General features: G+C 43.0%; 1 protein-coding gene across 3 annotated transcripts in view; it reads left to right on the forward strand.

Annotated features, from left to right (window-relative positions):
* Window positions 1-27,234, forward strand: part of tnrc6c2 (trinucleotide repeat containing adaptor 6C2) — a 45,202-nt gene that overhangs the window by 8,119 nt on the left and 9,849 nt on the right. For 2 of the 3 annotated variants that reach the window (XM_030094728.1, XM_030094729.1), the window contains exons 2-10: window positions 3,523-3,623; window positions 3,773-3,794; window positions 13,364-13,816; window positions 22,058-24,532; window positions 25,290-25,493; window positions 26,177-26,343; window positions 26,441-26,518; window positions 26,825-26,882; window positions 27,014-27,156. In XM_030094728.1, the coding sequence (XP_029950588.1) occupies window positions 3,561-3,623; window positions 3,773-3,794; window positions 13,364-13,816; window positions 22,058-24,532; window positions 25,290-25,493; window positions 26,177-26,343; window positions 26,441-26,518; window positions 26,825-26,882; window positions 27,014-27,156 (3,663 nt within the window). In that variant the 5' untranslated portion in view covers window positions 3,523-3,560. The remainder of the gene's footprint in view (window positions 1-3,522; window positions 3,624-3,772; window positions 3,795-13,363; window positions 13,817-22,057; window positions 24,533-25,289; window positions 25,494-26,176; window positions 26,344-26,440; window positions 26,519-26,824; window positions 26,883-27,013; window positions 27,157-27,234) is intronic. The other variant, XM_030094730.1, reaches the window with a different exon arrangement.

The following is a 27,234-nucleotide window of genomic DNA, read 5'->3' on the forward strand; positions in this document are numbered from 1 at the left end:
GTTCAAATTGAAAAGGCGCATCAACATTTAAAAAATGCTTTGCATCTTATGGGAATTAAATTGTGTATTTAGTACACGTAGAAATGTATTGCAAAATGTGATTTTGTTTTGACACTTGCCCAAGAATTAAGTATTTTTGCTCATTCTATCTAAAGTTGTGATTAGGCCAAACTTGCACTTGTCTCTTTTTCTCACCAGCCTTAATAAAAAATGTTGCCAATATGTACTTTTCCACGCATTTCAAGAAATAACGTCCAGCCAATTTTATGAGCCATGTCACATTGACAATGTTAATCTTGGTGCCTTTAATATATGAATAGATTGAATAAGGCACACAAGCCTTGTAGGTCAGTAACCTCAAAACAGGACATTAAATTTGCCTAATTGCAGTGTCATTCTGCCGCTGAGGGTGAACCTGATGCTGAAAGGCAGCACAGCAACGACCCAGGGTCACTTCAGAGAAAGCGCCCGTGTCAGCAGTACTGAGGCAGCGCCAGAGAGAGAGGCAGAGAGGCAGGTACGGGTAGATGTGAGGGCAACAGAGGTCAGCAGTGAAGCTAACTTTGGCACCGACTACATCAGCTTAAAAGACAACTGGCCACTCTCTTATTTCACGCAGCAGTTTTACTCTTTGGCTCATTTCCAGCTATACTGTCTCAGTGATGAAAACATTAAAATGGTTCCATAGTGTATTGGCAGGATGGACCAGGGAAATTGGGACAGCGTTACAGCCTTGTGTGGTTGTTTTGTCATAGTATTTTTGTCCCTGACCCAATTTCTCAAAGCCTCTTTGTGAGAGCAACACCAGTGACTAGATACAGTCGCTCCAACATCATTTCAAGGGTAAAAGGATGAGTGTAACAGTAGGACACAGTCTGCTGTGAAGACATACGCTCTATCCAGATGATGAAAGAAAAATCTGACACTGATCTCAAAGCTACTCTCTACTTACTCACACTTTGTGTATCTTTCTCTGTGCCAGAGTCCCGTCACTTTGAGTTTTCATTCACTGATAACGGTGTCAGATTAGCTTGTTTTAGAGTTGGTTATGTGTTGTAGTTGAGGGAATGTATTGTCTCGTTTCAGGTGGTTAAAAATTCTCAAGAATGAATTGAAAGTAAGTTTCTCCAGATACGATTTAATACAGGTGATACACAGACTGCATATGGTAATAGGTATGCATGCAAACACACACCCAACCACACATAATTCGAACTCCTATTTATTACCTGGGGACAGCCCTGGCGAAGCTGCTGAGATAGCACAATGACACAGTCAGGATGAAAAATAGAACTGTGAGTGTGTTTGAATGTAAAGCAGAGAGCAGTGGAGGGGGGACAGGAAATGAGGATCTGAAAATCCAGATTAGAGGAAGTAAAAAAAAATGAATGCAGATATGACTTCTTTTAACAGTGGCCACTACTCTTCTGCCATTCCTGCTTCTCTAGCCATCTCTAACCTTTATGTGATTTGTCTTTTTCTCTTCTGCCATATAGACGCTACTGCAGCATCAGACTGCCTTTGCTGTCTCCTTGATTGACAGCTCCCTCCCCCTGCCAGTGGGCAGCACAGTGGGAGGCAGGCCTTCCATTAATCTTCTGTTATGAACATTATGATTCATTCACATATTCAGATTTTGATTCATATCTCGACTCTGTGTAAGGCACATTTTTATATTTTGTGCACTTGTCAGTGACAGTTTGCATTAATCAATATTAGACCTTCACATAATGAATTTCATTATTAATCTAACTATTGCTTCAATAAATCATGTGGGTTTGGTCTTCAGAGGAGCACAACCTCGTCGCCTCGAGGGCTCTGGAAGCTGAGACGCAGCTCAAAACAAATTCTCACCTGTGATGAACTTGAACCAAGCAAAGTTTGCTGGACAGCTGTCTTGATGATCCTTCACAGTTTTAGACTGCATCACTAGTTTATAATAATCACAATCGTTAGTGGAGATAATAATCTCACAATTTCTATACTCTGATAGCCCCATAAAACTGTTATTAGTCTTGCAACAGATTTCATTTGAATGATTGTTTTTGAAAGAGCCACAGCCCACAATGATGAAGCGTGTCAGACTGTAACAAGGCAGGCATGTGTGGATATACATTTATGTTAGCTGCTTGCCAATAAAAGAGTATTTATTTTAGATTGACTTGGATGTTTGAAAAGCATTTTAGGGCGCGGGGCATCAATGATCTCATGTGGCATCTTTCTGTTATATAGATTAGTATTCCTTTGTACTTGGTGCAGACTAAACACATTCACACTGAGTCGCTGTTTCCCAGCTCAGGTCTCTAATAGTTTCCAGGAGTTTTTACCGTAGCTGAGCCAAAGGAAATACAGGCTGAAATGAAGTACTCTGTTTCCCCCTGGCCCTCCAGTTTTCTATCTTGCTAGTTTAACTCACGCCCATTGGAATCCGATCTTTGTGAAAAGACATTGTGTCCTATTCCCTATTCTGTCAGTTTTCGGTTTTACTTCAATCTTTGCCTTTTTATGTCCTTGCCATTTGTAGCTATCATTAAACTTTTGCTTTCATGTTGCCCTTCATTTTCACAGTCCACACTATCATTCTTCCTTTGCTTTTTTCCCCTTTTTTCTTAACTGAAGTCTCTTCTTGCATCTTATCTGATTTAGTTTGTGATCTTGGGTGTAAGGGGCTCCTCAGAAGTTTCTACTGTGACTGGTGCTCAAAGTGTTGACTGGGTGGAAAGATTTTTTTTTTTTAACTTAGCGAGTACGCTCAGGTTTTGACATGGCATGTTTATATGCAATGTGCATGCCCTCGTGAACTCTTTTACATAAAATTCTGCTATTTCTCCTTTTCATGCGGTGTGGATGTGCATGAATATCGTGGAGCTCTCTGAAGGCATTTGGGCACCCCGGGCAAACTTCATATTTAACTCATTTCTGGAGTGAAAATTGGTAATTGCCTTCCCTGGAGGAAGGACACCTTCAGAATGGACCTTTCTACCAATAATAATCCACCATTACTTTTTTATTGTTTGGTTCAAACTATAGACCCACTATGAAGAGAGATATTTCTTCAATTTGTTGGTATTTTTGATTCTATCTGTTGTATTTCGTCTGTGTGACACTTCCTTCCTGTGCCTGTGCCTCTGCCAGATCTATTTCTCACATTACTGCACACTGGAACAATTCTAACCTTACTTTGTTTTTCCTTCTGTCCACTTTTATCAACACGTTTTATCTGTTTAGACTTTATCTACAGGACTGGCATGATTCCATTAGCTATTTTTTTTAAATCAATGAAACAATTCACCAATACTTGAAAATGTCCAGCCCAGAAGTGCTCACCTCTTCATCTCTAAAATCAATCTAAATAAAACTTATAGCTTGTTGTTCCACACTCATGTATGAAGCTTGCTGGTTGCCTCATTCTTCTTGACCTGCATAATGTTTGCACAAAAACAGCAGAACACTCAGCGATTTGTTTACTCCTTATTGCCTCTTTTCTTTTGCTCATTTCTCTTTTCTTTTCTTTTTCCACAGCTGAGAGAAGCTAGCAACAAAAGAAAGAGAACCATTTGATGGAAGAAAATAAAAAGAAAAAACAAGAAGAAAAGACCAAGAAGGACGTCGCTCAGAAAAAGGTAAATGTCAGGGTTTTTTTTTTTTTTTTTTTTTTGCTACGCTTCTTTCTCTGAAAATGCATTTGTCTTTGTCTCTGTATTTTCTTAAATCATTGATAAACATTTACAGTGTTCTAAATTCTTAAGTTAGTTTCTTTCTTTTTCTGCAGGCTGCTGATCAGAAACCCAAAGGTGAGTGTCACAATGAAAGAAACAAACCCTTTTCTGAATCTACCCTCAGCCGCTGTCGTACATTAGTCAGCTCTGATTAACACATGTTACTCATGTAGTATACGCACGTAGCTCTTAGCATTGTTGTAAACAGATGGACACACATTTTGCACATGCATGCACAATTGTGCCGTTTGACTCTCTTGTTTCTCTTACACACACACACACACACTCTCACACACACACACACACACACACACACACACACAGACGCACATACAGTGAAGTGTAATGCAGAGTGACGTTCAGTACGCCTGCAGCACCAGGCACTGAAGCGTGAGGGCACCCAGACAGCTCAGCGAGTGTGGTGTTGGTAAAAAAAAAAAGATGGGGGGATGGGGTAAGAATGAGGAGAGAGGAATAAAAGAAGTGACTGGATATCAGCTGAAACGCAGAGACGGTTAAGCTGAAGGAACATTGTCCTCGGATGCACTCTGCGTTCTCCTAACATGCTCAAATAGATTTTTTTTTTCCTGTACATTTACACAGAATTGTCTTTAGTTTTCTCCTAAAATGTGCTACTTCTGCTGTTTTTATTTGATCGTAAGATTTGTGTACAATTAATTTTTTTTTTGCAAAGAAAGAAATCATGCTTTATTGATCCTCTTGGGGAAATTACTTGTCTGCATTTAACCCACCCTATTCACCCTATTCATGCTATGCTAGGATCGGAGATAAATGAACATCTTGATTATTGTGTTTTTGAACAGGCTTCAAATCTTAAAATATGCCTAACTTTGGCCCATTTGCAGCCATATAAAAAACTCTTATCTCCTCCATTTGACTTTATGTGCTTATTTTTTTTCTCTAAATTATTTGTAGTTTAAAGTTCCCAATAAAAAGATTTGAGATTGTGATCTGGAATGGTCCTAATCACCTCATAGACCTTCCCAGATTATTTTTGTCCAACAGTACTCGGTTGCACAGAAAGCTTGAACACGTATGTTATTTTTCTTATTTCATGACCAAGGGGGGGGGAAATAGGACGGCGTTATACGAGGCGGCTGTCTCCAGACTTTCCCAGTGTGTCTGCGAGGGTAGCTCCCTCCCAGTATGAGCAGCAGCTTGGCCATCTGGGTGCAACGGTGGCGCTTTATCAAAGGTCACCAATGCTTGCCTTGGTCTCTGACCTGCCTAATTAATTACTCTCCCTCTGTTTCACTGCGCTGTCTGTGAGCTTGGCCTATTCCACAAAGTCGTGAGTCTTCAAAATATTTGTCTTAACTGATGAATTAGAGACATTTTTAAAACTAAGACTTTCACTCTCCATGTGAATTAAAATCAGTATGGCGTTTTCATATGTGGATCCAGAATTAAGACTTGTATCTCATAACCCATATTCCTAGTATACTGACCACAGTTACATGGTGTTTTTTTTTTTTTTAATTGGCATTAAGTTATTCCAAATTAAGTAATTTGGAATTAAAATATTCATCTTTGTGTTGGATGCCGATAAGTAAATCGTCTCCTTCAAGCCAAAGGCTCGCTCCGGGTCGCCATCTTGGAATATGTACGTTCGATTGCAATTCCTCGATTTACATGGTCGAGAAATTATTTAATTGTGCTTTAAGATGAGAATAAACCAGCCACTTCATTTGGAATTAAGTTTAATTTGGAATAAATACTTAATTTGGAATGAGGTGTTTACATGGTCAATCGACTATTATTTGGAATTGAAGAGAAATTAAAAGTCTCATGTAAGCATGGTTACTGACGAGGAGTAAATATCTATGTTACATCTTGATGATCGTGCACTCTCGTGTTACTGCCAAGTTAACTGAATGGCCTGTTTTTAAGGTCCTTTTACTTTTTTCCCATCTAAAATTGTGGCACAGTACATAAAACGCATCTAGCTCATATTTACATATTCATGCGTACATTTGGCATCCAATGTGCCATATTATAGCTAAAAACATAAAAAGTACATTACACTCCTAACACTTGCTAATCTCAAAACATGTTACATGAAGTGATGAGTGTTAAAGAGTAAATATTGACAACTCTGCTTGGCTAAAAGAGGGGAATAGGGTTGCGGAATTAGCTGTTTTGTGGGTGAGTGAAACCAAAAGTGAAGAGAAAAGAAAGTAATGGTGCATTTAGCGCTGTAGATGAGTGCCAAAAATGACCGTCAAGAGTCAGTGACAGCACTAATACAGGAGACGACTAATGACATGGACATTTACTTTATGGTATGTTTAATGAGAGCGAGAGAGTGGGAGAGAGAATGGAAAGCTGATTGTGTGTATGTGGTGGGTACTCGTGCAGACCGAAAGATAAAGAAAGTAGAGAAGGAGAGGGCCTGTTTGAAGACTAATCGTTCAGCAAGCCATCAGGACTTCTGTGAGTTTGCTCATAACCTCCCATCTGTAATATCTGTTAAAAGGAACGTGGCGTCAACTGGAATGAGATGGGTTTTCATGCGTGACACTAAATAATAGAGGTGTGTGTGTGTGTGTGTGTGTGTATTCAGGAAGGGAGAAAATCAGTATGCGGTAGTGATTTGTGTCTTTCCATCCATATCAGTGCATTCTGCCTTCCTTATACACTTTCAGAAATTCATAGTCACATACACATGCACACCACCACCCCCCTCGATCCACACAGTCTTTTTTTTTTTTTTTTTTTTCCCCGGCTTTCCTCTCGGCAGGCCTTCTTGGTCCCAGGCATTTCAATTTGTTTGCGGTAATCGATCTCGGCCTGGCGCGTTCATATGTATGAAAATGAGATAAAGCTCCGGCGCACTGGAATTAACTTCTCTGCCCCCTATTAGGCATGGAGCTTCAGCGAAGGCAGGGTTCCAGGAGGCAGTGTCCCATTGCCCCAGCCCACACACACACACACACACACACACACACACACACAAAAGCTGGACCTCTAATGCAGGGCCCTTCCACCCCTCCCTCCGGCTCCCCATTACCTCGGAGGGATGCTGATTATTCACCCTCGGCTCACACGCAGCTTTATCACAATCTCTGCCACCACCGCAATCATAATCAGTCAGTTTGACTGCTGCACATACCTACCAACCTTGACAAAAACATGCATATGCCAACATTCACACATACACTCTCAGGAGTGTCTAAGAAATAAATGTGTCTGTCAGGCTGCAGATACATGCTCCTAAATGGCCGTGGCACATTGAAAATATGTGCACCTTCTGTCCTCACAGTAAGTTTGAGCCTGTAGGTAGATTTGTGGTGCCATGCACTACACACCATACGCATGCTAATATTGTTGAAATTAGCTTAGTGTACTTTACACCGCAAATACAAAATAAGCAGATAAACCTCAGTAATGCTGCTGTGTGTCTGCAATCTGAACATCCAGCCTCTTCATTTTGGATCTTCACAAATTTTTGCCTGCTGCAGAGTGAGAGAACTGATTCAGTGCTCGTCCGTCTCTACCACGTCTCTCACCTTCCTCTCACTGTTACTTCCGCCTGATCCACTTTGCTCCGCTTACGCTGGGCCCCAGCGACCACATCTGAGAAGAAACATATTTACACGGTGTCACCATGGTAATAACAGCATTATGTTTTTCAAAGTGCCGAGAGAGGCGCACAAACACGAGTGTGTCCCTTTATTCTGTACGGGATTAATTTGCAATTTCACATGCTATTAATTGCGTCAACACTTTTAAAATGGAATTTCATGAATTGCAATCTAATTAGAGGCTAATTTACTTTAGCATTCGGGTCGCTTTTTTTTTTCTTCAGTTAACCACATTTATAAACACTCAATGAATTAATAGTGAATGGCTTGTGAATTACGTCCCGTGGATTTATGACTGCGAAGCATAATTGTTTTGCTTCTACCCCCTGTGTGCTCGGCCCACATGCATGTCAAGTGCTAGAGGAGAGTGAGGGATGGAGGGAGAGACTGGGGCAGAGATAAAGGGAACAAGAGGGGCGCTCAGACTTAAACAATGCTTTCCTCTCTGTGTGTTCATGTTGTATGATCACTCACAAGCTGCCGACAAGAGAGCCTATTCACTTCCCCTCGTCCCTCCCCCACCCTCTTTCCTGCCCCGGCAGTGAGCCGCTTCATGTCAAATATCAGGCAGATTAATAGGATGTAGCACAGCTGATATGAATGACAGTTCAGCCTGTGTTTTGAGGGCGAGGCATTTGTGTGTGTCTGTAAGGTTCAAAGACTGCATGTCAGCAGACAGGGCTTCTCTTCTTCTTCACATGAACCGCAGTGAAATGGCCGTTAGACGACAAAGAGGGGCACAAAAATTGTCCAGATGGTATTTTATTACAGCCGTTATCTTAATGAGATTGTTTCTGCTGCTTGTATAGTGTAAGACTGCAATGCCTTGGAGTTGTGGTCATAAAAGAAGTGCGCATAAGAAATTGATTGGTAGTCAAATCACTGCTGGTGTACCTTGAACCTAATGAACCCAAAGGCAGTGGCTGATGAAAGTCATTAGTATGTTGGCACCAAAAGATTTGAGACTTCTCATTATTATTATTACTGCAATATTGCCATTTAGAACACCTCCCACTGCATTGGCATTGTTGGTGCTTTTTTTTTTCCAACTCAAACATCAGCAGTTTTATACTCTGTAATTATAATTCTTTTTCTTTGTTTTTTTTTTTTAACTAGTATTCTCTGTGTTTAGAGTCTCTCACTGCTGCCTCTGTTGTTGACAAACAAGGCTTGGTGATGCTTTGATACTGTACCGTGAGAAGAAGTAGTGGTGCAGCATTCACACCTCCCACATGGGCTTTTGAATTCAGAAGTCACGTCTCCTCCGGCAGCTGTTGCCCTCAAGCACTGACCTCAGTTTGATCATGTTAAAGCTCCCCACTCAGTGTGGCTTAACTACTATTAAGGTTAAGAAAAGGTATAGCAAAAATATTTCTTGTAGCAGCGTAGCTAAGATTTTTAATGCAGCTTTTTTCCCTTATGTGCCCTCAAGTTTGAGAATGACCAAGTAATTGTTTCATTTTTGAAATGGAACTTTACAGATTGAAAATGTAAAAAAAAAAAAAAAAAAGTACTTAAAGCAACTACGTTAATTGGAGAGAGGCTGGAAGAGGCGTGATGCAGGAAGGGGATCACAGGAGGCACAGGGGTCACAAGAGGCACATGGAAGTGCATTAGGCAACTGTCAGTCTCTATAGCAACGGCCCATTATAAGATGGGTGAGGGGTGAGAATTTCTTTCCTTTAGTTTGCGTGTCTGTGATAGGGATTTTTTTTTTTTTCATACTAATACTGACAGATGGGCCCTTCTACAGACACACCCACTTGACCACTTAAATGCATCAATTAACACATGCACATATATTTGCCTTTTGTGAATAAGATTAGCTACGACAACCTTTTTTTTTTTTTTTTTAATTTAAGTGTGATGCTTTTTTTTATCCAGTAAGTCCAAGTATTTGCGTCTGTGCTTTTTTTTGACACTGCTGACACACACAAACACGTGTTTGTTTTGTTTTTTTCATAGCCTCTTACAGAAGTGCAGCACATCTAAATTTGCCATGTACAGATGTTAAACCCTATGAAAACAGAGTTTTCTTTACTGCTCAGTCGGTATTGGATTCTAGAAATGCACCATTGTGTTGTGCGTTTAAGATTGTGCTGAATCTTTCCCTCCCCCCTTCTATAAACATGACTGCATAATAAAGTGGTTCTGCAGACAATAGACACAGGAGATGTGGAAACCTGCACTGCCTGACACCAGGCTCATGCAGCCAACGAGTTCTTTGTAACAGCAGAAAATGTGCGCCCCACATCAGCCTTACTTGTGCAGTTGCGTTTCTATTCCTGATTCTTTCATGTATTTCCATTGCATTTTCTTTTGCAGCATCACCTAAATCCCCTACTTACAGAGCTTACTTGTCTCATTCTCTCCTACTCAGTGTAATTAAACATTTAGTGCAAAGAAAGGCTTTAATCAAAACTTTGCTACAAGGTTGCTGTGAGTGCTTCAGCGGGAGAAGTTCATGGAATTCACAGTGAGGTTGATATAGACGCTTCTTTAATTGGCTCTCAGTTTCAGCTTCAGTTATCTGTAACACTGTTGCCACCATCATTTGGAATTCACAGCATGTTTCACACTCATTACGATAACTTCAATAGGTCTGTTTTTAGCCCTGCCAGTCAGGACAGTAAAATGATGTCTCTGTGCTTCATTGGTTCATAACCAAGGTTCTTTAAAGTTGATACAGATAAGTGATACTTCATCCTTGACTTATTTCAGTTGTCTTTTAAAGATTTGGGAGATCAGTTTCCTTGAATTCTGGTTGCAAAGGTTCATTGGTAAAGAATTGAGTGAGATGCTTTTGTTGTTTTTACAATGATCATAAAGTAAAAGTCTGTATTAAGCTGGGTCTTGTAATCAGCAAACATGCTGATTTTAAGTTCTTTTGTTTTTATGATATTTGAAAGATCTGGAAAGCTGTACTTGTAAAAGCTTTGAATGAGCAGAGAAACTCTGGTTCTCAAAACCGCAAGCCATCCGCGGGAATTAAAATTCAATAACATGAAACGTCACAAATTTACCGTGTGAGTTTCTTTGACTTTCATGGGCACTGAGTGCTACCAGCGGAGTGTTAATACTCTCCTTTAATCTTTAAAAGACACACTCTCATCTCGGGGATTTCCCCCCTTTTCTCCCAATTTTCTCATTGGTTGTCTTTTTTGTGTGTGTGCGCGTGTGTGTTAACTGTAAACCCCACCCCCACCTCTTCAAAAGCACTTACCCATCCATCATGGATTAAGACTCGCCCTCCTCGAAATGAAAGACGTGTCTCATTAAATGTATTTATGTTTGTGCCGGTTAGAGGGCTGCGGTGCCTCATACACATTATTTCCCTCACCTCTAACGGGTTCACACTGTCGTTTTTGCTGTCTCATTTGTGAGTGTGTGTCTGTGCATGAGAGACGGCACACACCCCACAGACACACGTATCCCTTCCCTCTCAGGAGAATGATGATTCTCATTTTCAATTCTGATATGCTTGTTAAATACAGATTATACCAAAGATGGTTACACACTACCCAGCTGGATAGTGTCATGGCAGCACCTTTCTTGAAAAACAAGAGGTTGTTGTGTCTTTCTCTGCAAGCATGTTTTTGATGCTCAACTTTCAGATGAATTTGTTCAACTGTAAAGACTTTGTATTTTTATTGTCATCTCCATCATGAGGGAACTGGTGTTTAAACACGACATAAAGGCCTTCGGAAATATGTGACACTACCTTCGTGCATTGTAATGAAATGTAACATATGTAAATATGCAGAAACTAGCATGTCACTGGACTTGAATTCAATTCAATTCAGCTTTATTTATAAAGTGCCAATTACGACAGTCATTTCTAGACACTTTTACAGAGAAATCCCAACAGATCCACATGAGCAAGCATAAGCAACTGTGGAAAGGGAAAAACTCCCTTTTCAAAGGAAGAAACCTTTGCAGAACCAGGCTCAGAGTTGGCGGCTTTCTGCTAGTCTGGTTGGGGTGAGGGAACGGAAAGGGAAAGAAATGGGACAGACAGGTACATTCTTTATTTCTTGTATCGACGTACATTTCATGTATAAACATAGACTACAAGAGAAACAATGGTCAATGATTCAATCACTATTAGGTAATTGTTTTTGCTTGAAACACTTGAAAAGTGGCATGAGTTATTTTTCTTTCTGCACAATTCATTAAAGCTATTGATGGAAGTAAACATGCAACTCCAAACAGAAAGTCCCAACCCAGACTTAAACTTAGAATTTTCTCTCTCAAACGGAAGTCAGTTGGTATAAAGGAGAGTAGCATCGGACAGGGAAAAAAAACAATGATAAAGTTCAGTATAGAAATAGCTTCAAGGTTGTGGAGCGGCCTGCAGAGGGAAAGACTCGGGCATGAAACGGGTGGAAACAAAGTGGGTCGGACAGTGAAGAAAGGGGGCAGGGTGCTGTGTACCCGCTGTGCTGCGGTCTGATTGGCTCGCACGGTGTCAGGCGGGCAGAGCTGAATTTAATCAGAGATGTGCGTCACCAGCTGCAGCTACAAGCCAACAGCAAGGCAGATTCTGCTGGAGGGGAGTCTCTCTCTCCTTCAGGTATTTTAGCTTTAGAAATTTAAATGTTTATTCTTCCTGTGAAGCGGTTGTATCTTGACATTTTCCATTGGTGCAAGTGTGAGCTTCCTGCCCGTTACAGCCCTGTCTGTGCTTCAGCAGCCCCAGAGGCCCTCTGTTTTTTAGGCCACGCTTTCAGACAAGTTCTTGGCAAGCGCAGCAAATACCTCCACGCTATGAATTTATTTTAACCTCCGGTGTGGTGCTGTTGCCCCGTGCAAATGTCACTGCGTGGTTAATTGCAAGAACTGCGGTGTAGGAATATTGTATTCATAGTTCAGACCGCGACACTGGAAAGATTGAAGCTTTAATTAACAAATTACTTCTATCCCATTTGTTTCCCGTTTTTAAAGGGCGCCACCCCCTTTTCTCTCCCCCCCCCTTTCGAAAACTCTGTTCATCCCTCGAGTGAAAGCAGCCTCAGCTGTTGTGTACAACGGTCCGGACTACCAGGGGACTGTAGAAAACAACATCATCAACTATTCATCATACATTTACCCCTGGACCAAGAAAACTAATTCACAGCAGCTCTTGTTTCACTAGCTAGTGGAAAACAGTCGACACAGATCTGAGTTATTGTTCCTCTCTATTAGCTCTCATTTGCACAAACGGCACAGACTCACAGCAATAAAAATTAACTTTTTTTTTTTTATCCTCTTCCTTGTTGCACCCTGGAGAGACGAACTTTAGCAAAAGCGATCTGTTTTGTGACTAGCTATTCCAAGTTCTGCTAATAACAACACCTTTCAGGCTCACACTCAATTACATGACTGGATGGCCACTGTAACCACAGGGAAGGGGTCAGATTGAGGCCAAACCAGCAGGGAAAGGTGAGGTGTGTGTGTGTTCGCGCATGCGGGGATAATCTTAAAGGAGCTGTCTTCGTCTGTGTTTTTGCGTTCAGTCAGCAGAAAAAAAATATGACCTTTTCATGGTGCGCATCTGGCCGAGTAACATATGTTCAACAACAGGCTGCATAAGGCAGTTCACTGACGGCGAACGTCGACACAAACACACAGGGATGCAGCTCAACCTCCTGAGAACACCTGCAGAGCGCATTACATACAGTGTGTTACACAAAGTTACGTGTACAGAGAAGGCATGAACATGTGGTGCAAATAAAAATGTGATACTCTTTAGAGATCTTCCCCATAAATATTTTAGGTTTCACTCTGAGTGCACGTACTGTAAATATAACTTAGGTAAGACCTGACATGTGGTGTTCATTTGAAAATAATGGAAAGCACATTTTAGCTTTGGGAGGACTTGTCTTATCTGTGTTGAAAGATTCTGAAAGACAAAGCAGGACTGTTGAGCTAATATTTTTTTCCTCCCTTTGTCTCATATAAAGGACTAATAGTGCGTTAACCCAGACATTAATACCTTGCTACCTGCATGTGTCTTTCTGTGTGTGAATGCGTGTGTGCCCGTGTATTGTATCTGTCCAGTGCCAGAGCCTGCTCCCACTAAGCCCCGTCCCGGCCCATCCCACCACCTCCACCCCGCCAGCCCCACGCTGTCCCTGTCCTCCTCCTCCTCCTCTTCCTCCTCCTCCTCCTCCTCCTCCTCCTCCTCCTCCTCCTCCTCTCCTGGCAATGGCAAGCGCACCTCCTGCAGTAGCCAGCTCCAGACTCAGACTCCCCCTCAGCAGCAGAGCCAGTTGTCCTGTGCCAGTGCTCGCTACCCGCCCAGAGAGGTGCCCCCACGCTTCCGTCAGCAGGAGCACAAGCAGCTACTGAAGAGAGGCCAGCCACTGCCTTCAGGAGCCCTCAGCGCTCTCACTTTCTCCTCTTCCTCCTCCTCCTCCTCCTCCTCACCCTCTTCTTACTTTCCTTCTTCTACAAGTACCAGCAGCACTACCCCAAACTCTGCCACGTCTACTGCGGGCAGACACCTCCCAGGTTTGTGTCAGTATAGTGAAATCATTGCCCTCCAACAGATCTGATGACATATTTGTTTTCTTTTGCCTTTTTGTGGTTGTTGTTTGGATTAACAAGATTAATTTTTTCATTCCAAATTCACTTAGATGGAAATTTATTTATTACTTTGGTGCATGCTGGTTGTAAGTTGTCTACGTTGATCTGAGAATTCCCATATGCAGATAGAAATACACACAAACGTGTTTTCACAGCCTTTCAATTGATTCCTTTGCTTCATCACTTGAGACCTTGGATTCAGTTCATTTTTGCTGGAGATGCAGCTTGATGCAAAGTAGCGCTGACAGCTTTTCTGCATTGTATGCACAATAAATAGTGGTGATTATCATTGGTGTTTATCATCTCATGCTCCCCCCGTGTCAGGAAATGGTAATGAATAGGTTGAGCACAAGCATTAGGTGGGCAAGCCGGCCAGCTTAAATTTCCAGCTGACCGTTTCTCTTGTTTTTCTTGAGCATTCAGAGAGGATACAGGTTGTATGTGTGTCTGTGTTTCCCCCAAAAGCCTAGAAAATTCTGAGTGTGTAAGGGAGGAGAAGATAGTTGAGCTTTTTTAGCATCTGCATGCAGTTTTTTTTTTTTTCTTTTCTTTTGGTGATTCGCAGGAATACTTCCTCCTCAGACCTTTATAGCCAGCGGTAGGCTTTTAATGAACTCTTTTGTTGGCCCCTAAGATCAGTAATACTGAACATGCCCTCAGGGTCTCATTGTGCTTTGGATTTTGGGTTTAAGTATGCAAGTAATGTGTTGCTTAACCATAGCCTTGACTTATTTATATCATTATTAAAATTGCAGTTCTTAAGTTTTATTTTATATGCTCAGTTGAGATTTTGCTGTTGCAGTTTTCAACTTTGTTGCTGCGGGTTTTTTTTTTTTTTTTTTTTTTTTTTTTTTTTTTGCCATCCCAAATCTGTCGTCACATTTTTTTCTTGGTTTGTATTTTGTGCTGTGGTGTTTGTCATAAACATCTGCCTGATGTCCAAAATCACACGAGTAACAGTGCCATGTCTTCTACCATAATCCACTCGTTTTTAAGAATCTGCTGGCGCCTTTGAGTTTATCCTCATTTTCTCCTGTTCTCTTACTTTTTTCTTTTCGGTCGGTGCTACATTGCTGCTCTGTGCTGCCTTTCATTACTGACTCAACATGTGCTGTGAGAACACTGGGCGTCCTGTAAACAAATGTGCAGCAGCTGTGGTACATGGCTAACTAGTAAGAAATGTTCAGCCCGTAGCGTTACGGAGGCAGCTCCTTCATGCTCTGTTGTTCTGTTTTAAAGCTCCAGGCCATAACATCAAAATGGGACTTGTCCAGCCACTAAATTAATGGAAGTTATTTTGTAATTTGAGTTTGTTTTAAGCTGAACTCAGCCCTTAAAATGAATTAATCCATGTTTCCTAGATGTATAGTCATATTTAATTCAAGGGGGGAAAAAAATCTTTCGATTAATATTCAATGTATTGGTATTGCGATAGTATTTCTCGTCTCAGCTGTGTGGTGCAGTTTCCTCAGCTGTGTGCCAGCTAAATTTGGCTGCAGGCTAAACTCACTGAAGAGAAACGCCACAGCTCAGCCTTGAGATCTGAAGGAATAAGTTTGTCTTTTGGGCTCCACACGAGTTTAGATGCCCTGGTTGTGTGCATTAACCTATAACGTCCTTATTATTGTCGGAGCACAGCATTTCTTGTCTTGGTTGGCCTCAGTGATTTTCCCAAGGGTCTCCCAGTACAACACAGCCTGTGGCAGAGTAGCCATTCGCCGGGTTTTTACCTCCTCTTTACCCTTGTTGTTGTCTCGAGGGCTGCCGATCCACAGCCTGTTCCCCCCTGTCTGCTCGGCTAATCGCCTCCAGCCAAATGAACTGCTGTTGCGATGGTTTTGGTGTACGTAATTGAGAGAATAGACGACATTGTAACAAAATTAATGATTCTGTGCTTTGAACGTCGACCCCCTGGTTTCAGTTGGTCATGATGTTTGCATAGGATGATGTTTAAAAAAGCTTGCTTTATTATTTGTACAGTGAAAATAAGTCATGCCGTCCTAAATTGGTAAAACGGTGTTCAAGATAAATGGATATAAGTTCTACTTTGCTGACAAGTCTGTTTTGAAATTTACATGAACATGATATATATTTAATTATTTGGAAATTGGATTATTTTTCCTTTTTTTCCCAAAAATACAAATATATCATTCTTAATGTATTCTGAACATACCGAGCCGAAGTTTTCCTTTCTTTGTGCTGCTGCAAGTTAAAGATGAACTCTTGGCTGAGGACAGATTTTTGACCTATGCTGAGGTTACGCGGGCCCTCGGGGATGTGTTACTGCGATGGTTCACTTTTGTATTTGCACGCATGCAAACTCAAGCACATGTAGAAAGATGAAGTGGCTGTGCAGCAGGGAGAACACACTGGACTGACCTAGTTGTGTCCTGTCAGATGTGTGTCTGCCTTGGAGGCCAGCTGGCTCAGAGTTTAAAGGGGAATGTACACAGACACACAGAGACACTTGTACATTTTTGTCAGCCATCAGCTGCGTTTGACTTGATTTCATGAGGTTAGCAAATGCTTTTATTTTGAAAAATTTCAGGCAACTCAAAAATAATAGTCATGTGATTTGCAAGCTGTTTCGAATTTTTACAATTGTGCAGCATTCCAGCAGGCGATCACACACCACCCCTCTCCAAATCCTAAAAGGCACTCTCACCCCCACCTCGTGGATTTAAGGGCATTCACACAGCACACTCCCATGTGACCTCTGCTCTCCCTGCCCACTTTAATTGTCCCAGCAGACAGAGACCCCCTGTCCACTCTCCATCCCTCTGCCGCACCCACCAGTCCCGTCTCTCCAGCTGACTGCAGACCATTAAGTAGTCCCGAGCAGCCGTCCAGACAGACAACCCCCCCCCCCCCCCCCCCCCCCCCCCCCCCCCCCCCCCCCCCCCAGCAGCAGGTGCTGAGATGGGGGGTCTCTTAAGACTGTGGGAACTCCAGTCCAACAGCTGTTTGCTGGTCACCCAGACAGAGCGTGCAGCCAGAAGGCACTCAGACGGGTGCTGTTAAGACACTTGGCCCTTTCATTTGCTCTCTTTTGATTAGCAGGTAAAGTGGATTGTATTTTAGTCTGGTCAAGTTCAACCAAATCTGTTTGTTGCTATAAAGCCTACTGTGTTGTTTGAAAATCCTGAGTTGAGTGTGTGCGCTTGAAATTATTCTTATTTTGAAACATGTAATGCTCTTCAAGTAGCATCTCATCTCTCAAAAGCAGAACTACTTTTTTTTTCCAATTGCTGCACCACTAAAGTGTAAAGATAATCAGTTCTTGGATCTAGATTATTTGCTGCATTTTAAAACGATCAAATAATCACAAAAAAAATTGTAATGAAACCACGGCGGTCGAGATTTGCCCAGTGCGCCCAAGCTGTGACACACACATGGGGCGCACAAGTGAGAAAACCCCCCTAGTGGCTTCATTAATCCAGCCTCTGTCAGGGAAACCAGAGAAGTCACCATGGTGTCGCTCTCCTATTTTCTTTTCTCAGCAGAGGTAAACAGACATGAATGATGAGCTTTTGAAACCCCCTGAGACCATTCCCTCAGTCTTTCTTTTTCTCCCCGCTTCCGGAAAAACAAGTACACACCGTCCTTGATGTGAGTGGGCGTAAAAGCTCTCCTCAAAGAGCGATGGAGAGGGTCTATTTGGGGACAAAAGAGTAATAAACGTCTCGTCCTGCTTGAGTTCTGGTTTTATGTCGTCCCGCAATTTGCACAGAAACCAACCCTGATCTGTGGCACACACACCAACTAAGGAAATCAGTTTGTTGCCACACCGTCTGTTGTATTCATGCGTTCTCTCTTTCTCCTTTTCTCCTCTCTTACCACAGCATGTACCAACCCCTCCCCCCGACTTTCCTCCATCTCTCCCGACCACCCTCTGCCTCTCTTTTTCTGTCACCCTGCCTTTCATTTCATTCAGAGGGGAGGGGAGGCATTTAATTCCTGGCTGAATGCCCGTTTTCATGATGGCAGCTCGTCTCATTATCACGAGTTCATCTCTTGCTTATTTCTGCTTCTACGCTGGCAAAACTGGCATAACACAGCTTCACTGTGCCACTGCTGTTTGTCACTTTTTTTTGGGACAATCACTGCTGTTGTGATCGGTGTCTTTTTTTTTCCTTTTTTGTGTGTGTTTGTTAAGCTGTCGTCCAGCAGCTCTTAAGTTCTCTCTATGCATGCTTGGGTATGCATGTACAGACGTGCACATATGTGCACACAAAAAGGCAGTCTTGCTCTCAGTTGGAAGCACGGGGAACCACAGAGGGCCCCTTTGTTTTTATTTTTAACCCCTTTCCATTCACAAAGCCTAATCAGGGACGGCCCTGCTAATTGCAACCAGTATGAAAGCAGCAATGCATTACTGACACATGATTGCAAATGGTGGATGGAAATAATTGTCCCCTCGTCTTTGTTTTTCGTGTTCATGCTTGCTTTCATGCCCCTCCCTCAAATCAATGCTTTGCCAAGAATCGGCGAGACCTTTGTGGAATGTCTGGGAAGGGAGCCGAAAGAGTAACAATCGAGACACGTCGAGGTGAAAGGAGAAAAACCTCTTTTGCATCAGTCCTCACATGCATGCGTGCTGGTATTTAGAGGTGTTGACACGATAGCATTAACACCTATACACGATAATGCAGGCCAGTCGTACTGATATAAAGACTCCTTTTGTGCAGCTTATAATGGTCAGTTTGTGTTGGGGAGGATATCCACATTTGCTATTTACTCAGCACACAGTTACAGTGTGTTCAGAGGCAGCTTATACTGCCGGTCCAGGATACAGCCTCGTCAGCACCCAGTCGCCGCTGCATGTTGCCTTTGCAACGTTTTGTGGTTTCATGGAGGAGCTTGCCGCACACGCACTGAGAGGATGTTTGCTATTTCCAGTTCTTGCATGAGCGTGTGCAAGCTGGTGGAGAACGAGTCTCGAAGAGCTTTCCTCAAGCATTTTTCCATTATCCTGCCCCCTGAATTTATCTAACAACACCTGCTCTGATCTTGATTAATTTGGTGTTGATATGTGAAATTAGTTTTATCTATAATCTCTGTGGCAGGACTAAGACAAGATTGCAGCCTTCCAGACATTGATTAACTTGTTAAATAAGCTATTTTTTATATTGTTTAGTAAACAAAATAGCAATGGAGAGCAGGAGACACTGGGTGGGTGGAGGATCGACTGAACCAAATTAACATTTTCATATGCTGCAACTTCTTGGATAGGGTCCATGTCTGATAAAATAGTGCTCTTCTTTACCTAGAGAGTTAGCGTTGTCAGAGCTGGAAAAAAAAGAGTAACATCGATACTGTCATGTTTTTCTCTCTGTTTGGAAAACAAACACCTACAAGCCACAGAGAGCGTGCGATGGTAAATGAAAGGACCAGCTGGCTGAATTTGTTCATGCTGTTCATTGCAGTATGACTTGGGTTGTCAAGAGCATGCACTGAGTAAATGGTGCTAAGCCAGTGTTTGTTATACACAGACGCTCATTAAGCATCGGAAGCAGTCGTATTTCATGTCTTAAATTGTATTTGCTGCTAATATAGATGAAGGTAAATTAAATGGTTTTCACTCTGTGAATCAGATTACAGAACAGGAGTGAATGCAACCTACCTTACATACTTTCTTACAAATCCAATTCATTGTTTCAACATTTGTAAAATCCAACACTTCCCTATATATCCTGAAAGAAAGTCAAAATGTCTGATCTTTTTCATAACATGAAGACAACTTCCAACTTTAAATTTGTACTTCCTCTTCTGTATTTAGTTTAATTATGGACACCATAGCGCTTCCTCCTGTTTGTGTCAAGTATGAAAGTTTTATTTGACAAGGCTGATGTGTGCAAAATTACATTAGTAATCTCCATTACTTTGGACAGTCATCAAATTGAGATTAAGCATCAGCCTTGACTGTACGATCAAATTATTTTCAGAAGACGGAAAACTCCACAAGACAGTAATTGAAGGCTTTCTAATTGAAAGCTCACATCTGGCTTGTTTTTCAAGTTTGAGCAGCTTCGAACTTTACTTTAAAGGAGAAACAGTTGGGGTAAATGTGAGTGATCATATTTGCTGTGATGTTTCAGTGACTTTTTCTCTTTTCAACTGCGTGCCTGTGCGCGCCATCAGTCTGACGACCCTGTGCGATAAGGCCGCCTGGGAAGCGGAGATAAGAGTACTGAGGCAAAAATTTCATTCACAGCCACTCTGTGGTATGTTGTGCAGTAATTTAAAGCCACATATCCGTGTCCACACACCTCAAACAGACGGAGCTCATTTGAATGGATTGTTTTGCCTGCTGAGTCTTTATCTTATGTTGGATGCATTTTAGTTTTTAGCGATATCAAGACAACAAGCTAATGGAAAGCTAATGAAAGAGGAATAGAGCGTGAGGCAAATAAATCAGTAAAACAAATACTTTGCCAACCTTTCACCATTTGAAAATCATAAGGATATTTTGAAAGAAAAGAAACTTGTTTTTTTTTTTTTTTTTTTTTTTTTTTTAATACATGTTGACAGTCATTTTCTCCTTTTGTCTTTTATTGCACCTTGGCTCCTTAAAGCTTTTTTACATACTTGGAATGAAAGATGTTGGCTTTAGTATAGAATGTGTTTTATGGAGATGCTGTAAGACTTGTTTGAATGTTTGTTTCATTTTTCTAAATGGAAGTTTCCATGTGTTCTTCATTTTGGCTGTTTGATAGTACACATTAATCATCTTACTGGCTGAATTTCTGCCTCAACGTGCTTGGCTGGTCTGTGAGCTGGTAATGTTCATAGCAGTTGTTCTCGTTGGGTTTTCAGCCAATTGCCTGAGGCTGGCCCTAGTGGTTAGGCTGTTTGCATGCCGGATCGATAGCCTCCCTGCTCTTACCCACTAGCATTAATAAGATCATTGATTAGCTGCCTCCCATTGATTGATCACCCCTTTACAGCATTGATTCCGTCTATTATTAGTTCTGCATCTGATGGGATGCGTTTGTGCTTAATTAATTTGCTTGTGCACGATACCCTATTGACCAGAATCTGGTTAGAAAAGCTCTGCGTCGGTAGTTTGAAATTGGTTTTATATACTATGCTGAAAATGTTCCAGTCTTGCGATACAGTTTACAACCCGATCTTAGTTCCCAGATTGTGAGATATATCAACAGTCCAGAAATATCCTAAAATGTAATCCAGATGCATTCAATATTTTATATTTGCAGCTAGTGGGATGATAGCGAGACACACACAATTATTCATACAAGCTTAGAGGAAGTGTTTTGTAGTTCTTTAGAGCAGTGCAGTTGGAGAAGGACGAGGCTCAGCGGAGCATAGGGAGTGATGGATGAGAAGCCGTCCTGGTTTCATTCCAATAAATGAGCGGCGTTCCACTTGGGCTTCCCTTCACAGCCACAGCCAGTGAAGGCACGATGGAGACGGATGTGCCTCTCACTGCCGGGTGTTAGGGGTGCAGAGGGGAAAGAGGGAGAAATTAAAGGGTGAGGAAAGAGGTGGGGGACAAAAGACGGAGAAGACGGGGACAGACGAGGGGGGTGGGAGTGTAATATTAGATCTGAACACGTACAAAGATGCGGAAGGACAGAGTGGCCAAAATTGTACAGGCAAGGTTATACAACTAAAAAAATGAGGAAGGTAAGTTAAAAGGGAGTGAAGGATAGATAAAAGGCACAGAGCAGTAGATCCATCTCACTGTTTCTGTTTGGCTGACTGCACTCGGGCAAGGATATATGTATATACCGTAGCTGATATGACATGGAGCACGCTTGACTGTGCATTGTGATTATGACTTGGATTGTGGAATGTGTGAGTGTGACCATTTCATCCTGCCATGTCTGATAGCAAGCATTAACCAACCAAGACGATAAAATTGGTTCAGGAAACTATCTGTAGCCTCACTGAACCTGTTTAACATGACGTTCCTTATTCTAACATATTGCACTTTTTGGTTCCCAACTTCATCAGTGTTTTTTGCTTTTTATTCTTTATCTACTCATGTTACTCCTTTTTTTTAACTTATTATTGGATTCATTTCAGTGTATTTCCATTATTCATAGTCTCTATTTCTTTCAGATTCACTCATAACCACCTACTTCATGTGTTCCTATTTGCCTTAACCTGCTCTTTTCTTGTCCTCTCTCGTTTTCTCTGTAGACATATCCCTCCAGAGTGGCCCTGGTGCCCACTATGAGACCTCTCATTGGGGAACCACTGCACCACTTGACAGCCCCTGTAGTGCCAACAGCTGGGACAAAGTGATTATTGACAGAACTGACACAGAAGCTTGGCCCTCAATCAGCCGCAGCAGTGACCCTAGCCACCCTGCAACACCAGAATGCCCCTTGGGCTCAGCTAGCTCTAACAGAGACACCAGCGCTGCCACTACTACCAGTGGGAGTAGTTTTCTGAGTATGGCCACAGGTGCTGCAGGCCAACAGGCCCACTACCCCTCTCTGAAAGCTAACAATAACATGATGACAGGACCCGTGTCTACCAACGCATTAGCAGGGAATAGAGGCTGGGGCTCGGAAGGAAAACAAGATGGTATGAATGGCGGCCGAATAGGAGCCCCAAACAACTGGGGATCTCCCAATTTCAACTTGAACCTCAACCCAAATGCTAACCCCTCGGCCTGGCCGGTTCTTGGCCATGAGAGCGGTGGAGGTGGTGGCATTGGACCCAGTGGGGTGTCCAACTCTTCATCGGTCCCACCTGGAATTAATGGCAATGTAAATATTGGAAATGGGAACCTGGGAGCTTCAGATAATGGCGGGGGAGGTTGGGTTGGCATTTTAAGCGCTAACGAAAATGATCAACACAACTCCTCATCCAACACAAAATTGTCCTTCAATATGGAACCTGCTAACCTTAACACTGATGGACCAAACCACACTAAACAACAACAAGCTCAGGAGCCAATGAGTCCTATCCATGGCTTAACTGGCTGGGGAGGCCAATCACCCACTGAATCATCCCAGCTCAACGGGGATACAACTGGCAGCTCTGTATGGGGTAGTGGAGAAACCAAGGCAGCTGACTCCCCCAAGGACTCAGGCTGGGACTCAGCCCCCTCTGGTGGTCTTTCTGCTTGGGGTCGCCAAGGCAGTGGTGGTGGGAGTAGTGGAAGTGGTGGCTGGGGTGACTGGGGAAAATCCTCAGGAGGAGGAGATGCATCTAAAGGTTGGGATTCAGTCGATGCTGGTAGTTCTGGATCAGGCCAAGATCAGCAGCTAAGTTCATGGGGCCAACAGCCTGGGACAGCTCCAGCAAGTGAGGATAGTGGGGACAGCAGTGAAGGTCGATCCCGCCGCAGAGACCGATCCTCTAGCATGGAATTTACCCCTGTCCTACCCCGACAAGACTTGGACCCCAGAGTGCTGAGTAACACAGGCTGGGGACAGACCCCCATCCGACAGCACACCGTGTGGGAGATGGAAGAAGCCAGCTCTGATGATGGAAAGAGCAGTAGCAGTTCTGATACTATTGGAGCATCTAGCTCAAACGGCGGACTCTCATCAACCAATGGCGGTACTATCAACTCCAACATTGGTAGTGGTCAGAGGCCTGGATCTGGAGGAAAAAGCGACAGTGAAGGATCGTCATCCTCCAGCTGGGGTGCCCCACCACCTCAGCCAATACAGACTGGATCAGGGTGGGGTGATCCCCCACAGTCACTCAGCAAAGCCCCCAATGGCACCAACAGTGGCTGGGGAGAACCTTTGCCGGCCAATGGTCCTAAAAATGGGGGCACGCCATCCTGGGGTTCTGAAGAGAAGTCGCCTAATTGGGATGATAACGTGATGAAAACCCAGCCCACTAGTTGGGGCGAGGGCCCCAAGAGCTCCCACGGTTGGGGCAACAGTAATGGAGGCACCAACGGCTCCAGCACAGGGGACTGGGGGGAGCCAGACGCCAAGAACAGTGGGTCGTCTGGCAGCATGTGGGAAGGTGAAGGAAGTAACGGAGGAAGTGGTGGATGGAAGGAAAGCCCAAGAGGAGGGAATAGAGGAGGAAGCTGGGGTAAACCTGCTCCTGCTGTGAGTAACAGCAGCTGGGGAGAGACCCCACGTACCAATGGCCCGGTGCAGGGAGGCTGGGGCTCCTCCAAGCCTCAGGAAAGCAGTAGCAGCAGCAGCACCGGGAGTGGAGGAGGCGGCAGCATAGGTTCTTGGGGTGGTCCCAGTTCTGTGAAACAGAACAACACAAGCTGGGGAAATGTCAGCAAACAGGATCAAGGCATGGAGCCTACTGGCTGGGAAGAGCCTTCTCCTCCCTCCATCCGCAGGAAGATGGAGATTGATGATGGAACGTCCACCTGGGGTGATCCCAATGCCTACAATAAAACTGTCAACATGTGGGATCGCAACAATCCCAGTAATAACCAAGGCAACGGTGGCCCACCTCCGACTAAGAATGGAGGAATTATTATACCCAACAATAACAACAACAATCACTCTGTGGGCCCTGGCAACAACGGTCACCACCACCCTCACCACATGCACCACCACCCTCATCATGGCCAGCCCCCAACTCACCTGCAGCATCATGGGAACAACAACGGGTCACCCAACAACGCCGCCTCGCATTCAGGTGCAGGCCCCCAGGGTAGACCACCCCTCGCCAACCCAGGTATTAAAACTCACTATCTATCATTGTTTTTGAAATTACACCTGAAATGCACAAACAATGCAAAGCAGGCTTTTTGAAATCAATTCCAACATGCTTGAAGCATGCGTGAAGCGTAATTATGCTTTATGGGACAAAAAGGGTATGCGTAACTTTGTTCTCTCGCTTTAACAAGTAAGATTGACCACTCAGTTTTATTTTCACTGTTTGACACAGAATCACAAAGCTTTAGCAAATACTTTACTATTTCAAAGAACAAGTTTTAAGTATTCTCACAGAGAGTAGTTGGCGTGGTGCTGTTCATACTAGTAATTGATCCACAATTGAAAATAGATGCATAAGTCTTTTATCAACATGATTCAATACTTGTGAAGACAAAGTACACATATGTAGACATATAGCACAGCTTCAATGCCTGTCTCCTCACTAGTTCCGTTTCTTTTTGAAGAAGGACCATTGCCCCCTGCTGTTTGTCAGTTTTTACTGCAATTACAAAGCATGAGCAGCATCCCTAGATACACACCTAATCAGTATCTGTGCATGATCTATTTTATTTAGTGCTGGTCTTTCCTGAGATTGTGCTTTCATTCATCTCTGTGCAACTTTAATAGACACACACTAGAGAGACTGCAGTGGTCAAAGGTCTATTGCTGTTATACACCTCTACTGAGATGGCCAGAAAATACTTCCAATTTCTTACTGAACTGTATTCTAGAGTTAATGTATTTTATTTTTTGTACTGATTTGAACCTTTTTCCAGGTTGGGGAGACCTTCCCAGTGTTCAGCCCAAGTCAGAGCCAGCTTGGGGAGAGCCAGCAGCTCCAACATCAGCCGTAGACAATGGTACTTCAGCCTGGGGCAAGCCTCCAGGCGGTGTGGGAGGATGGGGAGATGGTGGCCACGAGCCCTCTGGCCCCTATGGCAGAGCCAATGGACCCCCAGGTGCTGCACCTTGCAAGCCAGGTAATGCCCCAGGGGGTTCATCATATTTTCTGACACAGCAATTCATCCTGTTGGTAACAGAAATTCAGTGTGCTCCAGCATTGAAACTATACAAGTACTCTGAACTGTGCTCCGTATTTCTTTGTGTTGATAAAGTCACACACTTCAAAACTATGAGTCCTTGTTATATTTTAGACTTTGAATAAGCCGGTGTAGATGTTACACAAGTGTGTGATTGTGTCAGTTTAATAAAGGAAATTGAACGGTATTTGAAGGTCACACTGTAGATTTTTTTCGCTCCATCTCACTCCGTGAGCATAACGAACAAGCTTCAACATTCCAAGTTTGTGTTAAGTTATTTCCAGTAAACATCTGAGTGATGGTAGCTTGCAGTGTCCATACTTAAAAAAAAATAGTGTTGCCATTTGTGTCGGTTCCAAAGGTTTTTGTTAGTGCTATTGCAGTGTTGCTGAAAGTAAAGCAATTCCACGGCTCACTGGGTCTTGGTTATTTGTAGTCTTGGTTGGAAATGTTGGAAATGACAAAGGGGAGGTGTGGGGTGAAGTGGAGACAAGCAAATGGCAACAGTGACATCAAGTGGTCAGGATGAGAACTGCATGCTGCTCACTTAATATTGATGATCTAACTAGTTTACATTACTTCTTTTTTTTTCACATGATCTGTCATCGGTGTTTCTGTCCTAGGCCCCAAACCTATGCAAGATAGCTGGGGAAGTGGAGAGGAGATGGGCATGTCCACTGGCCAATGGGACGCTGAGGATGGGGATGTATGGAACAGCCCAACCTCCCAGGAGAGCAGCTCTTCTTGTAACTCTTGGGGAAATGGACCCAAGAAGTGCCCCCCCAGCAAGGTCAGAACATACTTTGTTTTTTTTTTCTCCATAACTATGGAGGTGGATTGCGTAATCGGTCAAGTAAACTAACTTCTTTTGACTTTTATCTTGTCAGGGGAAGATGGGCAACAAGCCAGATGAGGTCTGGATCATGAACCGTCTCATCAAGCAGCTCACTGACATGGGCTTTCCGGTACGGGCGCAGTGTACTAGGAAGGTTTAATGCTGATTAGAAAGTTTTGATTCATATATTCTGCCCCAAAATCTCTGCATATTCTCTTGAGTCCATGTAGGAGGCATCTCAATTGCTGATTCAATTTGCATTGAGATCAGTGGCAAAATATGCATACATTCCGCATTTTAAATGTTAGTCAATGTAAATTATGAGGGAAATGCCTTTAATATTAAGTGCAATCATTTTACAAGCAGCTGAGTTTTTGACATATTTGTTATTTAAGTGACCAGTTCATGACTATTTCATATTACCTGTGTGTTGCAGAGAGACCCTGCTGAGGAGGCATTGAAGAGCAACAACATGAATCTTGACCAGGCAATGAGTAAGTATAACAGTCTGTCTTTGTTCTGTCACATTAAGCCAGTTGACTTTTAAGTGTGGTAATCAATCAAAAAGTGAATCTGAGATGCCGATTTTTCTAGTAACGTCTTCTGTAATCTTTTGCGCCTCCAGCTGCCCTGTTAGAGAAGAAGACTGACCTGGACAAGCGGGGCATGGGCATATCTGATTACAGCAACGGCATGAACAAGCCTCTTGTTTGCCGGCCCTCTGCACTCTCCAAAGACCCCTCCGACCGCACCACATTTCTTGACAAGGTAAAAACAATCGTTAATTGTACACCTGAGGGGCTGTTTTGAATCCATTTATTAAAAGCATTTTCCCCTTTTGCTTTT

The sequence above is a fragment of the Salarias fasciatus genome, chromosome 6 (assembly GCF_902148845.1).
Source record: "Salarias fasciatus chromosome 6, fSalaFa1.1, whole genome shotgun sequence".
In the NCBI taxonomy this organism is placed as follows: Eukaryota; Metazoa; Chordata; class Actinopteri; order Blenniiformes; family Blenniidae; genus Salarias; species Salarias fasciatus.